The following is a 15,103-nucleotide window of genomic DNA, read 5'->3' as shown; positions in this document are numbered from 1 at the left end:
CACCCCAACACCAGAACTCGCACATCGGCCTCTTTTGCTGAAAAGTGTGAAGAAAAAGAAATTATAATAATTGACGAGAGATTGTAAATGTGCAGGTGCTTATCTGCAGTTTGAAGCGGTGAAATCTTAAAATCCACAGTTCCAGTTATTTTAATCAGAACTGTCGGGGATGCTTCAGTTTCTACGCCGCGGTGGGAGTGACAGGAGGGCAAACTGAAAGCAGGCAGCTGTGGGTTTCTCAAGGCATATCTCATGACTAAGCAAACAAATCAACATATTAAAAACTGCACATGGAATATCACACTGTAAATATTTTCGCATGATAGAAAAACAAGAGCGATACCGTTTGTGCCCAAAGGCTCTCATCACGACCTCAAGACACGGAAATTATCTCGCAATTTCCTGTGACCAGTAAAAAAAAGTTGTATTTTTTTTATATGTATTTTTTTTTATTATTATTTATTTATTTTTTTAAATCATTTTTTAAAAAGTTTACATTCTCAAAGCCTTCAGAGAGTTCATGTTGGGGTAGGGAAGTCATGTCGCTGGATTTTCCATTATCTGCAGTAGAGCTATGAGAGACACATTTTCATCTTTTTCGGTTTCTTTCAGCACGTTTCCACTTTTCTTTTTTCTTTTTTTTTTTAACCCCGATTCCTTTTTTGTCATCCGTGGGAGGGTTAATCTGTAAGTACATGTGCATTTGAGGAGAAGTTTGTTTGAGTGTGCTCACCCTCATGTATAACATACAAGATTTAGGTCATATTAAAGAGGAAATAGGAATTAGAGGAGGAGAGAGGGTGTGTTGTGGACACTAAAAAATAAAAGTGCTTCGATGTGTGTCCAGATCGAGGCCGGGTTGGATCCAGACCGGCGCCGAGCTGACAGACCATAGCAACAGAGATGGCAGTAGTTGGATTGTTCCAGTGATCCCATGCGCGGCGCTACGTACTGATCCACGGCGGGTTGTCCCGAGACTCACAGGCGGTAAAAACAAACAAATCGAACATCATCAGAGACGTGTAGGCCTCCGGAGGCGTTTGTGAGTCCATTCTTCTCAGTCCTGCTCTCACAGAGGTCTGCATACAAGAGTCCTGTGGTGACCTCCAGGCCCCTTCTGACATTTACAGGAGTCAGTTATAAACAGTCTGGTCCCAGGAAAGGAAAGATGCGAGAGTGGGAATCGAGGGAATAAGGTGTGACAGGAGGAGTGTGGACCGCTGAAGGAGGCTTTGTGGGTGAAGGTTGGGGAGTATAAGACGACCAGAGGAGGTCAGTCTAGGATCGGACGAAGGGGGAATGTCTGGTTGTTCCTCAGTCACAGAGCATCTCCGTGACCGCTACCCTTCACCGTGGGCCTTGTTTGTGTGTGTGTGTGTGTGTGTGTGTGTGTGTGTGTGTGTGTGTGTGTGTGTGTGTGTGTCGTAAGAGTAGGACAACTAGTAGCTTGGACCAAAGTGTCAGACATGTAGCACCTCCATACTGTAGTCCTCTGTCTCTGTGTACTGGGAGGAGTTTGTGTCTGACTGGGTGGGGGCCAGAGCCTCCTTGCTCTCCAGACTGGGCTCCATGAGAGGCGGCTTCTCCAGCGCCAGCTTTTTACACGTTTCCGGCCGGTTCTGCACGTATATGACCCGGTTGTAGGCCTTGAGTCTCCTCCATAGATGGATGTAGACTTTGCACTGCACATACATGAAAACCAGTCCCCCCGTGAAGCCGATGGCCACCACCACCAGTTTGGTCCAGAAAGGCCATTCCAGTATACCTGAGTGACAGAGAGCAGACAAAAAAAAAGAAACGAGTGCACGAGTCAAACACAGACCAGACTGCAAAAACCACAACAACAACCACAACAACAACAACAAACTACTTCAAAATAAAATGTCTACAGTCTAGCACATTATGTATATAGTGAGATTCAGGAGGTCAAAATGCACCGGTGGAATACACAGAGAAGGGTGGCTCGACAAGCTGCTGCATTTTTTTAATAATATCTCAGTGACTCATTCAACAGCTCAACCTTGAACTACAATATGTATAAACAGGAAGGTATGCGATCGGGGAAACTGCAGTATAAATGTACGGGAGACAAATGGACACAGGATCATTACAGTGTGTGCACGGTGCTGTATTTCTTTAACGAGGATGGTTTATGTTTCAGCAGCACGCTGACATTTTTGTAAATTATGCATGTTTTATATCACGGCTCCTCATTCTGTTTGCCGTTTTATGTTTATTACGCATGTTTGTACAGGATTAAAATCACATTCCTGAAACTGGCATGAGATGGTGAAAATCCTGTTGACATTTAATCTACTGCTCTGTGGTAATGCAGGTTTGGACAGTAAATCAGAATGTGATCACGATTAAAGATCAATTGATCATATTTTGCCATATTGTTTACACAGTGGACGCTAATTGTTTTTGATATTTTCCTAGCATATTACTTTATTGTGTTACTGTGAGGAATATTTTTTTAATTTTAATATTATTGTTGCTTCAGCGCAACAAGGTTTGTCAGATATCTTAATTAAACAAATTAGATTAAAAAAAATTCCCAACCATAGACACATTTAATCTAAAATTACATGTACTGTGATGGAGGGTTTCATCCACAGTCTAAACTGAACATTACAGCGCCATAAAAATAACTAATAAAATCAGACGTGGTGTTCATAGTGTTATTGTAAAACCCAAGCGGGTTTAACGTCTGCGGTTTGATATTTATTCTCCTCAAAATGAAAACAAATGAATGAATAAATAAACGGGAATGCTCTGGTGGTTTAGCAGCTGAACCATAAACTGTAAGGTCTCCAGTTCATGTCAGGCTGGGGACGTTTGGTGCATGTCATTCTTATTTCCTGTCATCTCTCCAACATCGCTGTCCTATAAAGCCACGAAATGCCCCCCCCAAAATAATAATACCTATGAAATTAAAGCAATAAATTACAGTTTGAAAAGTGGAAAAAAAAAAATCCCACAGCAGCAGGTTTTACCAAATGTTTTGCAGTAATGAGCACCATGTGATTTGTAGTAAATTCGCTAAACAGCAAAAACATTTGGATGGCCCCCGGGGCAATTCCAGCATTTCTGCACACTGCAAATACCTAAAACCCCAAGGCTCCATGTAGGAGGTAAGAAATTTGCAATTTTGGAAAACATAAATATTTGTAATAAACTGCAGCGTCGTTCAAAACAAATACCGAGATGCAAAAAAGGTATTGACCTACATCCCATCAGTCTTTTCACATCAGCTGTCATCTTACAGCGAGTTCAAAATATGAGTTTAAGAAAAGTCCATGATGGAGTAACGTAATCCTATATTTAAATAAATATATAGAATGAAATACAAAAATGCCTCGTATGATGTGAGGAAAACCAATTCAAAGAAGGCAAACATAACATAATCAGTATAGTATAAACTCTGCAGGACAGAAATGTCAGACACTTTAAATCTAATTTCACAAAAAGAGATTAAAGTGTAATTTGTTGTGTGAGAATATGACAGTGAGGTTTGATTTAATCAAAACCGTCAGTCACAAAGTATAAGACAGAAAATAAATCAAAGCGTGTTCCTCGACTCTGTGTCTGTCTGCGTTCGTTATGCCGGAACATTCAGTGAGGTGGTGTGAATATAAGTCGCCTTTTAGGGTGAAGAAGGAGCATTTCTATCCTGAAATCAAGGCAGAGAAGGGAAGGAAAGGGGTATAAAGTGCAGTTGGAAAAGAACTGGATACACCTGACGGGGAAAGGCTGACGGGGAAAACACAATTTGAAAATCAAAAGGTCAAAGTTGAAATGTTTACCTGGGATTCTTCCGGCTGCATGAGTAAAGAGAGTGTAAGTATCATGTATTACCAAAGACACACAAACAGATTGATAGAAGAGGCAAAGCCAAAGAAATTTTAAGTCAAATTATTACAGTTGCACACTTCAGGATGTAACCCACCATGCAGTCAAACATTAAATCCGTTTCACAAATCAAGAGAGACAATAAAATGGATTTCACGGTATTTAGATCCACCTCTGCCGTAATCTGGATTTGTGAGTAAAAAAAAAAAAAACATAACTGTGGTTGTGAGCGTCTTGGCAGGAGAGGTGAGGAACTATTTGGCATCACCATGGTTACTGAACCCGACAGCCCTCAGGGACTCGAATAAGTCTGAATCATCAGGTTGAGCTAAACAGGCACAGCCTGCTCTTCCATCTGTACACCGTCTGAGAAGTGCCAAATATGCCAGGGAGGGATGAGGAGCAGCAGACCAAGTGCCAGCGGACGCTCCAACAGCTCACCATTAAAGCAGACTCCTCTCTCCATTTTTTTTTTTTTTTTTTTTTTAGCCCCGACAGGGACAGCACAGCCATCTGAGGATAGCGCCGTCAATCTCTCCATGACTAAGTGCTGCTTTCCACTTTGGTCAGGATGGATGCGGACAGGGCTCTATAGGTGGCTAAACGTCTGGTTTTGTTGCCCTCTTATTCTGAGGCTATTCTACAGTCTATGGTCAGCAGCAGTGTCCGGTTTGGCACAGACACTTAATACAACACAAAGGTAGTGGGAAAAAAAATAAATCTGAGAGGTTATCATAGAACCAAACTTACATTTTCCTTAATAAACCAAAAAAAAAAAAAAGCAAAGAGACTCTGAGGTAAACACCCACTAATTCAATCGTTTTAGGTCATTTGAGACAATCGCAGTGTTACATGCATAAAACTTACATAAAGATGTCTCAAAGTAACAAAATTGCAGCGCCTCAAAAACTCACTTATTTACACATTATGTCTGGACCATTTTAGAAATGGCTAGCTGGCTGCCTGGCAACCACACAGTGACTGCACCTTGCCAAGAAATGGTCCTGCACTTACAGCCCCAATAAAACCATTTTACACTTTGTCTGTCGAACGCATTAAACAAACAAGATGTAACATATTAATTTGGCTCATTGTATTACCTCAGCCAGGCTAGCTGTAACCAGCTGCTAACTTGAGACATCAAAACGTTATTGATCTTTTCATCTGACCCCCCCGGGAGGAAAGTGTGCGTATTCCCCGAAATGTCAAACTACTCCTTTAAATGATTTCCCTGTTATAAAATATTGACAGTGTTGTATTTTTAGATATTTGCCTTCTAGCTGTTCGTTTTTTAAAATTTTTTTATAAACATGTTCAGTATGTGCCAAACTGACACTAACTACTGCTGTCACATAGCTGTCGAACCTCACTGTCATTTTCTGCAGCACATGTACATACTGATAACTCATGCACACCACATACATGCACTGTCTGACACCCCCCTTCCCACCCACTCACTCACTCACACAAACAGTCAACCACACTCTTTCATGCTTGTGAGAATCTTTTGCTGACTACTTCCCTTTCTTGAACAGGGCTGACCACAAACTGATCTTCAACACATAAATCCTGAATCAAACTGAAATCATCTCAACCTGCAAGAACAACCTCAGCCTGAAGGTGTCAGTCTCACTGTGGGTCTTAGAACGAGATAGAAACACATATTTTTGGGAATCTCAGACTACAGATGGGAGATCAAAGGGAGCTGAATTGAATCTAAAACACTCCTCAGAAACAGAAAATAATCTCGAAAGCAAACGGTAAACTTCTTTGCATGTTTGTTCATTCTCAGCTGTGACTTCGACACCCACTGAGTTTCTGCATGTGAATCACGCCCACATATACCCCAAACTAAAGGAACATTTCACACTATCCACTCTCGCATCACTGCGATGACACGACAGTTATACAGCTTTGTCGTGAAATGCGGCACACGAATGACTTCATGGTCACGCTGGAAGATTGTGGGTGAGTGGGTGACGTCCAACATATCGCCACATCCAACACAGACAACGACGTTAATGCTCGAGTGCGTGCGCATTGGAGTCTGTGCTGACCTAGTTTGATCTCCTCTGCCGTCCTGTCGATAAGAACGTAGAGCGACCACACCACGCAGGTGATGGCGATGACATGGAAGGTGACCGAAAACAAGATCTTCCTTCTCTCGCTCGCCGTCATCTGTAGTTTCTCCCACTGAGAAAAAGACACAAGAGAAAGAGGATTTCAGGATGTCAAAAGTGCATCGACAATTCAGAAACACACACAAAACACATCGGTCTTTCATACACTTGAAGCAATTAAACTGTTGGTTTTCTTGGCCATTTTCTGGGGCAGCTCAGAGTGTGATCTAAATATTTGATGGAGACCATTGAGCTGCTGTGATCAAGGTCCGTTATTACACAGCCCTTCTTGGCAGGGTGAAGAAGATGGAGAAGAAAAGTGGCACGGAGGCCCCAGCACACCGAGGCGACGTACCCTGCCGCCTGCCAGGCGCTCAGTTAACACACTAGCACCTTGTCGGCCACTGGCTGCACAATATATGAGGCTGGAAATGAGCCCAGTGCCACAAAGAAAACACAAAATACAAGGCCAGCACCATCCGACTAGTTTTGTAAATAAGCTTTATATGCTCTCCCAACATCCAAAATAAATTGCTCTTGACTTCAGAAATGAAATGGTACAAAACTGTGGGGTCACATTTATGAGAAGCGGGTGTTGCAGTACAACATGAAACCAAGCACTCTTTGATAAACGCTTCACACCGACACCAACATCCGCCTTCATCTCAAATTTTTCTTGCGCGCTCACACATGAACAACTTCAATATTCACCCATGGGACTCAGAAGCTATTAACAGCGGAGCATTTGTTTAAGGTCTTTTGTGCAGCTAATGAAGGGTGGAGGAATTTTAATTAAGAGTGTCCTTCTATCTCCAGCCCACAGCGATTGATAAGAGCCTTTAAGGGACGTGTGCTGCCCGTAAACCATGAATCACAACCCCTCCCCCGCTACCACTAAACCCCAAAGAGTTCCACTTCTGAAAACGGCGTCAAAGCTCAGGGTTATGTGTTATCTGTGCGGCAGATTGGAGGCCATTCTTTGGCATTTTCAGGTGGGACACGTGGAAACACAGCTGCATCAGTGGCCTGGATGCATTTACAGAGAATGAACTAATGAATATGAGCACTAATTTGCTTCACGCACACATACTAATTGTCTCACCTTGCGCAGCGGTTTGAGCTTGGTCTCCATGATGAACTCATATTTACAGAGCTCACAGCAGCGAGTGTCGGAGCTCTTGATCCATTGCTGTAGACAGGCCTGGTGGACGAAGCGCAGGCTCCCCGTGCAGTGGCAGGGTGTGATCAGAGGGCTCTCGTCATCCCCTTCACAGTGACAAATCCTACGGGAGCCAAAGAATACAAGTCAACACTGAGCCAGAAGCAAGAAAGCTGTGGCAGGAGGAAGACAGGAGAGAAGAAAAGATCAGAAAGAGAGAAGTTGGCAGGCAAAGCTGACAGATATTTCCCCCAATCCGAGAAAACTTGAGTTCTAAAAGATATCCTGTGTGTCAGCAAACGTATCGGGCTCTCTTGTAGTATTTATAATAAGTCATAATAAGACAATGTGCTCGGAAAAATGCTAATTTTCTCCACACTTTGGGAAAAGCATGTCAGGTGTGAATACAATTTCACAAATACAAAAGCATATTAAGACCCCGGCTGCAGAAGGCAACACGTGTCCCACATGAATAACCTCAATCAAGACAAACCAATTTGATTCAAAGCACTTCATTTGCAAACCCAAGCGACATTCTCGGGAAAAAAATATCTACATTATCGCAGTGTCGCAGCACAATATTGAACAATCTAATCAGATACCTGGCAGCTGTACAGCAGCCTTAGTGTCAGTGTTGCCTGTCATGATAACAATGTTAAGTGGACATACGGGGAGTGGCGACAACATAATCAACACCAATCCGACCATTTACATCTTATCAGTTCACATGCATGAATTATAAACTGGATGATCCCAAGAGTGAGTATTGCTAGATTATTTCTGCATAATTCAGTTGTAAATGTTGGGTTGCTTTGGTCAGGTTTCTATTTGTGCTCCAACTCCTACAACCAAAACCACTTCAACTGTGTTCAACCATTCTTAAAATCTATCTCGTTTCACCATTTATTCATGACATTACTTTTTAACTACCACAAACTATTTTAACAATTTATATCTTAGGTTCAGCAATTTCAAATGCTTTTCAGTTACTTTCACCAATGTTAACTTCATACATCTTATAAACATGGATCCCTTACTTGTAGGCAAATGTTTTAGCTGCCTCTGCTCACTTTCTTATACAGCTTTCAGACTCTCAGTTGTAACATGTGGTGTCCAGGTGTGTTTGTGGAACTATATCTCTTTATCCGTCTATTTATCTATAATCTTTCCATGCACAAATACCCCTGTTTGTGTATCCCTGCAATAACCGCCACAAATGTTGGCCTACAAAATGTACTTTAATTTTTAAAGCTTCACAATTCTGGTATTTTCTCCAGCATGCAGTTGCATTGCATCTACCAGGTGTTTGTGATATTGTGTTCGGTCCCTGTGGAAGCTTACAAAGACTTCTGTGAGGTATTCTGTGGACAGATAAAGACAACTGGAACATTCGATTAGGTGTCTGCAACCTCTCAGGACCCAGGTATCAGACTGAAGAGGTCCACCACTGCTTTTCAAGAGCACACGTATCGGATACTGTCTGACAGGTAGGAGATGTTCTCACATTAAAGAGAAGCGTGTGTGTCTGGTCTGTATGTTGAATGTAAGGCAGAGTCTGTTCTGTCTGTCCAGTTGACAGGACAGACAGATTGTGTGAAACGGCAGGATACGTGCCATTATAAAACACACACACACACACACACACACACACACACACACACACACACACACACACACACACACACACACACACACACACACACACACACACACACACACACACACACATCTCACTTGAGAAAGCAGAAAGTCATTATGATCTCAGAACTCAACGTCAGGACATTGACCTTGTTGTGGTTGCTCAGACCAGTAAATAAGCAATAAGCTCCAAAATCTGCTGCTGCTGGTTCCACCGCAAAACAACTTTGATTAAAGGTCAGACTGATGTTTCTGGCTGGACTAACAGAGTGATTGGAAAGGGAGTTAAAGCTGCTGTACTGCAATATAAAGCAGAAGTGTAAATGAATACAAAATATCAATCTATTTTTCAAATCCACTTTTTCTACTGATTAGACCAAGCAGATTGATGCATAAATGAGGGATGGCATTTACTGTGTTTTCCCCTGAGTGAAATACTGATAGCAGTGCCACGTCTCTCTGGGGAAGAAGAAACAAGCAAACAAAGCATGGGGAAAAAAAAAAAGAGGAAAAGGGAGCGGGGTGTTCAGATGGGATTGTCTTTATCCTGGTTCAGGACAGGATGAGAACACACAGAGAAACACATGCATACCCACATGCGTCCAGTCCACACAGGTTAGAAAGTGCCTTTACAAAATACAGTCTATTTTCAGACTTCACTGATCTGGCCAAAGTCTTACAAGATTAAAAGACAGAGTTAACAATGGAGGATAAAAATAGGTCATTTCCACAGGTTCTCCAAAAGAGGAGGAGTTGGAAGGAGGGAAACGAGGACTGGGGGATTAAAGGAGAGAGGAGGCACAATTAACATCTCCAGAGGAGGCTTTTTTGTTGTTGGTTATGGATAGGCAGCTTTGTTTGCATGGATAACAAGATGATGAACTGCAGATTCTCTTCCCACGCATATTGTATTACCATTTCAACAAAAACATTTTTTTTTTTAAACAGCTCAAGGAACTGGACCATCTTGGTGCTTATATCAAGCACGGCTGCCTGTTGAAATTAACAAATTTGACAAATTATTCTAACGTTGATGGGAATTTTCTTTTTAGGTAGGAGGGGATAATGACAGAAAAATCCCTACACCTACGCCATGGTGGAAATAAAGGGATCAGTAAACAACATGAGTGTGTGAGACTGGAGAGATCTTCTGCTGAAAAATATCAGATTTTGCTCAATTTCATGGAGGTTTCACCTGCCAGAAGAAGACAAAATGTTATGTAAATTACTTCAAAAGGCACTTTAATGATAGAAATCTTACAAATAAAGCACGCAAAATTCAGCCTTGTCATGCGGTGTAATGCACAACCGTAGATTAACTCAATAATAATCCCAGAAACATTTTACAATTTTACAGCTAAATTATCTATTTTTGTGCCAGCAGCGGCGCATTCCAAGCGCTGGAAGGCATGGGAAGTTAAAACTTAATTTGCATAACTTGAGCAGCCAAAACACACCCTGCTCAACAGTCATTTTAAAATGGCAGGGACTCCGTTAGATTGTGTCAACATTAAAATGTGAGAAGCAAAACAGAGTCAGGAAATCGCAAGCACCACAAGCGGAGAAGGAAATGAGCTTGGCAACAACAATGCCTGTCGAGGCATTCACTCTCTTCTTGTTCCGTCTTTCCTCGTTTCCTTGTACTTTTTTCCTGTGGCATGCAGCCAGTCTTTGCACCCTACACTTCCTCGTGCTGCCCTCATCCTGAAAATGTTGATGTATTTTATTTTCAAATGAATTTTTCAACACTAATCTGTTTTCTTTGCTGCTAAACAGATTTTCATGTGGATGATGCGGGGCAGAGTGTGACATCTGAGGCTTTTTTTTTTTTTTTTGCTCTCAGCCCGTTTGCAGTCAGAACAGTTTAAGCTATACATCACCAGAGACACGCTGATCAGTGAAAAACACAATTCAATTAGAGGCATCAGCACCATCTTGCTTTTTCCTCCTTCCCCTTCTCTGCACGTCTTAAGAGGTTACTTGTCTCTCTTTGCACGGCCACGCTTGCCTTAAAAGAGAATATTACATTTGCTGGGGAGACACTTATCGTTTGGTGGAAGGTTAAGAAATGACATGGACTGTAGCTGTTTTATGTCAGATATAAAAGCTTAAAGGTATATTGTAGTGCCGTTGCTTGTGGCTCTTTGGAGCGGTTTGCGGTTGTTTGCATCTCGTCCTCTACTAGAATGTGCATAAGGGCAGTAACGCATATGTTAAGTGTGCAAGTCATAAAATGCTTAGAAAAAGAGAAGCGGCAAAAGAAGATGCGGGAGTAAAAAATGTAAGATATCACTGCATATTTTGTTGGCCATATCTTTCAAATAAAGACGTGGTTAGATGACACCCGTGATCAACAGATAGTGGCAGCAACATTCACGCAATGTTGCAATACACCACCAAAAGGCAGGTAGGAAGATGACGGGAAGCCGATGTACATACAAAAAATTGAATTACAGCAGCTTTGGACATGTTTTATGATAAAGGAAATGGCTCCAATTCAGTCAGCTTGTTAATGCGTTTTTGTGAGTAACACTGAATGTGAACTGAAAATTGACATTTCTGATGAGGTACTCGACTTCCTACTATGACTATCTGAAATGTTGTCAATAAAAGAGCTGGCTGATAATTAACTTGCTCTTCGTCTGTGGAAAAACAACCACGCACAGGTGAGTTCAGCCTCGCCTCTAAGCTCACGTGTCAAGCCACCTGACAGAGAGCTGACATGATGGGTTTGTGTATGTCAGTGTGTGCGCAGTCAGAGGCTACTGCAAGCTATTTGAAGCCAATAATCTGCCCCTTGATCTCTGGCTTTCAACTTGCCAATACTAAGCTCATGTTCCTTTATCAGCCCACAGCCGACATGGAAAACGTAAACTGTAATCTGGTAAGCAGGACAGGCAGAGACCACACCTGTGAGGACAATAAAGACAGATGCATATAATTAATATTCACTTGTGTTTAAGGCCTAAATCTCATAAATCCAGAGACTCGCTGCCAGACGGAGCATTGACAGACAGATGCTGTAACCCAGAGAGATTCAACGTGTTTGCAGGGGCTGTGCAGCCACGACCTGGTCCGTAATCAAATATTACTCACAACTTGTCCTGGCTAACATGGCCTGGCTCTGCCAATTGGATCGTGCACAGCTTGTCATGTGACAAAGACTGATGATGGCCCTGTTGACCCCATCAGACAGACACCGGTTAACTACCATTTACTGTTCACTTTCCCCCACCGTTCCACTATTTCTCAGACAGTCACACACTCCGCTCCTCAGTAGTATTAAATTTTCCGCCCTAACCTCTGCCCCTCTATCTATTCCTCAGCGCTGCCATTGCCCCCAATTCCAACTGCAAAGCGTCAAGCTTATGAGCAAAATCAATCACAATTTTTTGCAATCTATGGGAGACACTTTTCTGCCTCATCGATCTAATAACAATGAAAAATAATTTTAAAAATACAGGTTGACAGCACAATGAAAAACATGGCAAAGCACTGAGATAACAGTGGGGTGAAATTAGATGGTATGAAATAAGACTACATTGGATTTTTGCTATAAACACACACAAGGGGTTGAATCAGGATAACTGAGGGGGAGGTGTACGGTGTTTAGTGTTGGCAGATTAAAGCATCTACGTGTCAGGCTCTCCTGATTAACAGCTCCACTCTGAGTAGGGTCTTAGAGGACAAGTACTGCTGTGGTTTAAGATATTTGCTGGGTAGTTACACTACAGGATGAGAAGCTCTCCACTACTCCACAGGGCTCTGGGGTTCACTGCCACGTAACGGCACAGGGGTGATCTGGGCTTTACCAAGTCACAGGAAGGGTGGGTGTGGTTTACACCATCCAGACAGTCACCCACCTGCAGAAGTCCCCAGATAGCGAAAAGGGCGACAGCGGCCCCGTTTTCTCTGACAAAGGGGATGGACAGCCGTCCAAGTCGCTGTCCTCGTCCATATAGCACAGCGGGGCTAGATGAGCACCCGACCCAGCCACAGTGACCTTTTCTGGGGTTGCCAGTGGGCTCGTTTCCTTTGGAGCTGGACTGGGCTGGTCCTCCTCAAACACGTCGTCATCTCCCAGTAGATCCTCGGGAGGAAAGCCTGACTCGCTGCGGTCCAGCATGACGCTAGAGGACTTGTGCAGGTGTGAAGCGTAGCTGCCCATCTCAGAGCACTGCAGGCTGGCCGACGTGGAGGATCGAGAGAAGGGAAGGAGAAGACGGAGGAAGTTGGAACTCGGGGAGGGATGCGGGTGGAGATGGGTGTTGGAAAGAGTTGGGGGAGGGGTGACGACGGTAGGGCCAGATGGGAGACAATTAGTGGGAGGGATGCCCAACATGTATTTGTAGTTGTTGGTGAAGGAGGGGACAAGGTGGGGGTGGGTGCGTGATGAGAAGGCCAGATTTGGGCTCTGGTGTGTGGGGGCTGCAGCCACCTTGCCGTTGAGTGTGTGCGCCCTTTGATCCGGGCCAGGAAGCTGAGTGGGCTCGGGCTTCAGCTCCAGCTCTCCCTCGGAGCATGTGCGATCTATAAAGTGCAGGCCGCGGCAAAGATTGTCCACGCGCTGACCCACATCGTTCAGAGACACTGAAAACCTGAGTGAGCTGTTGGGGCGGATGTTGACGGATGATGGGCGGAGCAGAGAAAGCCAGTCTCGTTGTTTGCCGTGTTTGGAGGCCGGCAGGGCGTCTGCACAGAGCGTGGTCACTGAAAAACCTCCTGAACCTTGACAAGTTTTACCGTTAGAATCCAGCAGAACTACAGCGGTCTGCTTCTGAGTGTCCTGATCCTGACTGCTGTTGTCAGAGTGTTTGTGCATGTGTGTTTATGAAAAAGGACCACGTGATAGACAACAGTGGTGAAGGACAGCAGGAGAAGGTATGGGAGAGGACAAAAAAGAGAAATGGAAAAGACATCATGCATTTGAAAAATAAAGGAATTTGAAAAAAAGAGGAGATAAAAGGCTTCGGGGGCTTTGCCTCCGCATGAAAATACCAAACACTGGATGATCCATGTTACTATCAAATTAATTTTACTGCAGCTTACACACAACTCCCCACAGTGACAGAGCAAACCAACATCATCCACTGATACTTCACCAGTAATGGACTTCAGATTCAATTTATGGTCCTCAGGGGTTCATATCATCATGGATGCAAATTACTGATTCACTGGCGTGATTTGAGGTCAAAGTGTTTTGTACCTGCAGATGTCCTGGCTGGAGGGGGAAACCGACGTCCTCGAGAAACTGCATGGAGCGTTGACTGAAGTCGGGCTCCCCGCCTGAGGAACAAAAATAAAAAAGGCAGTTCAGGTCAGAAAACACAATCATGATACATCGAAGTGAACCCTGCGGCGAAATAGACAGTGTTATTCAACAAGCATGACCAAATATAGTATTTCCAGCAATGTGGTGAGAACTGTCATCGTCTGAATCTGATCTTGACAGTATGTCGTTGCATAGTGAAGCACAGGATGAGAAAAAGGAAAACCACATTCCTGGCAGGTTATCTGTCTGATTAAATCTGTGCCAGGCAAAATCTGTCTCGGTACGTCACAGAGCAGGCAAAGCACCAGGCGGCCATGAAAGAGAAGTGCCGGTGAGACAGAGGGCGAGTGATGAAGAATGAGGCGCACAGAAAGGCACAGCTGGAGGACGTGAGGCTGCAGAGACTCGCTCAGCCTCCACAGAGAATCTTTAAACGGGTAGAACGCTGTTTTAACAAAAAATATTGTAGCTTTCACCAGTATTTCATTTTACACAATGGGATGGTGAGGACAACTTAAAGAGGGCCTTGGGTTTGAAAGACAACTTTCCCAATAAAGCAAGAAACACAAGCAGTCAGAAGATCATACTGATCATACTCCGCTGTCACAAGGACAGATACAGGAGATCATTCCTGCCCACTGCAATAAGACTGTATAATAACTCACCTCTGGCAAAATCCATCACGCAACAATAACACCGTTGTCTGTTTTTCTTGTTTGTTTAAGCTATTGTTTAGTTAGTTTTAATTTAATTATTCTATTTATTGTATATACTGTGCATTTTTATATTTAATTTTTTTTTACTGTTGTTTTATTGCTTTCCTGTATCTATAAATGCTGCTGGAGCGGAAAAAAAAAATTCCCCTTGGGGATTAATAAAGTAAGTAAGTAAGTAAGTAAGTAAGTAAGTATCGATCAATCTATCTATCTATCTATCTATCTATCTATCTATCTATCTATCTATCTATCTATCTATCTATCTATCTATCTATCTATCTATCTATCTATCTATCTATCTATCTATCTATCTATCTATCTATCTATCTATCTATCTATCTATCTA

The 15,103-nt window shown here is 43.0% G+C and overlaps 1 protein-coding gene across 2 annotated transcripts in view; it reads right to left on the bottom strand.

The window, feature by feature from the left end:
• Nucleotides 1–1,380: 1,380 nt before the first annotated feature.
• Nucleotides 1,381–15,103, bottom strand: part of marchf8 (membrane-associated ring finger (C3HC4) 8) — a 75,889-nt gene continuing 62,166 nt past the window's right edge. The window contains exons 4-9 of one of the 2 annotated variants that reach the window (XM_069692646.1): nt 13,976–14,055; nt 12,633–13,568; nt 7,075–7,255; nt 5,910–6,045; nt 3,807–3,821; nt 1,381–1,765 (exon numbers count right to left, since the gene is read on the bottom strand). In XM_069692646.1, coding sequence (XP_069548747.1) covers nt 1,461–1,765; nt 3,807–3,821; nt 5,910–6,045; nt 7,075–7,255; nt 12,633–13,568; nt 13,976–14,055 — 1,653 coding nt within the window. In that variant the 3' untranslated portion in view covers nt 1,381–1,460. The remainder of the gene's footprint in view (nt 1,766–3,806; nt 3,822–5,909; nt 6,046–7,074; nt 7,256–12,632; nt 13,569–13,975; nt 14,056–15,103) is intronic. The other variant, XM_069692644.1, reaches the window with a different exon arrangement.

This window comes from Brachyistius frenatus, unplaced genomic scaffold (assembly GCF_029030835.1).
Source record: "Brachyistius frenatus isolate BFR_SWC_R1_liver_20210118 unplaced genomic scaffold, ASM2903083v1 Contig_13, whole genome shotgun sequence".
NCBI lineage: Eukaryota > Metazoa > Chordata > Actinopteri > Embiotocidae > Brachyistius > Brachyistius frenatus.
Note: the sequence above shows the minus strand (reverse complement) of the source record. Positions and strands in the feature narration are given on the sequence as shown.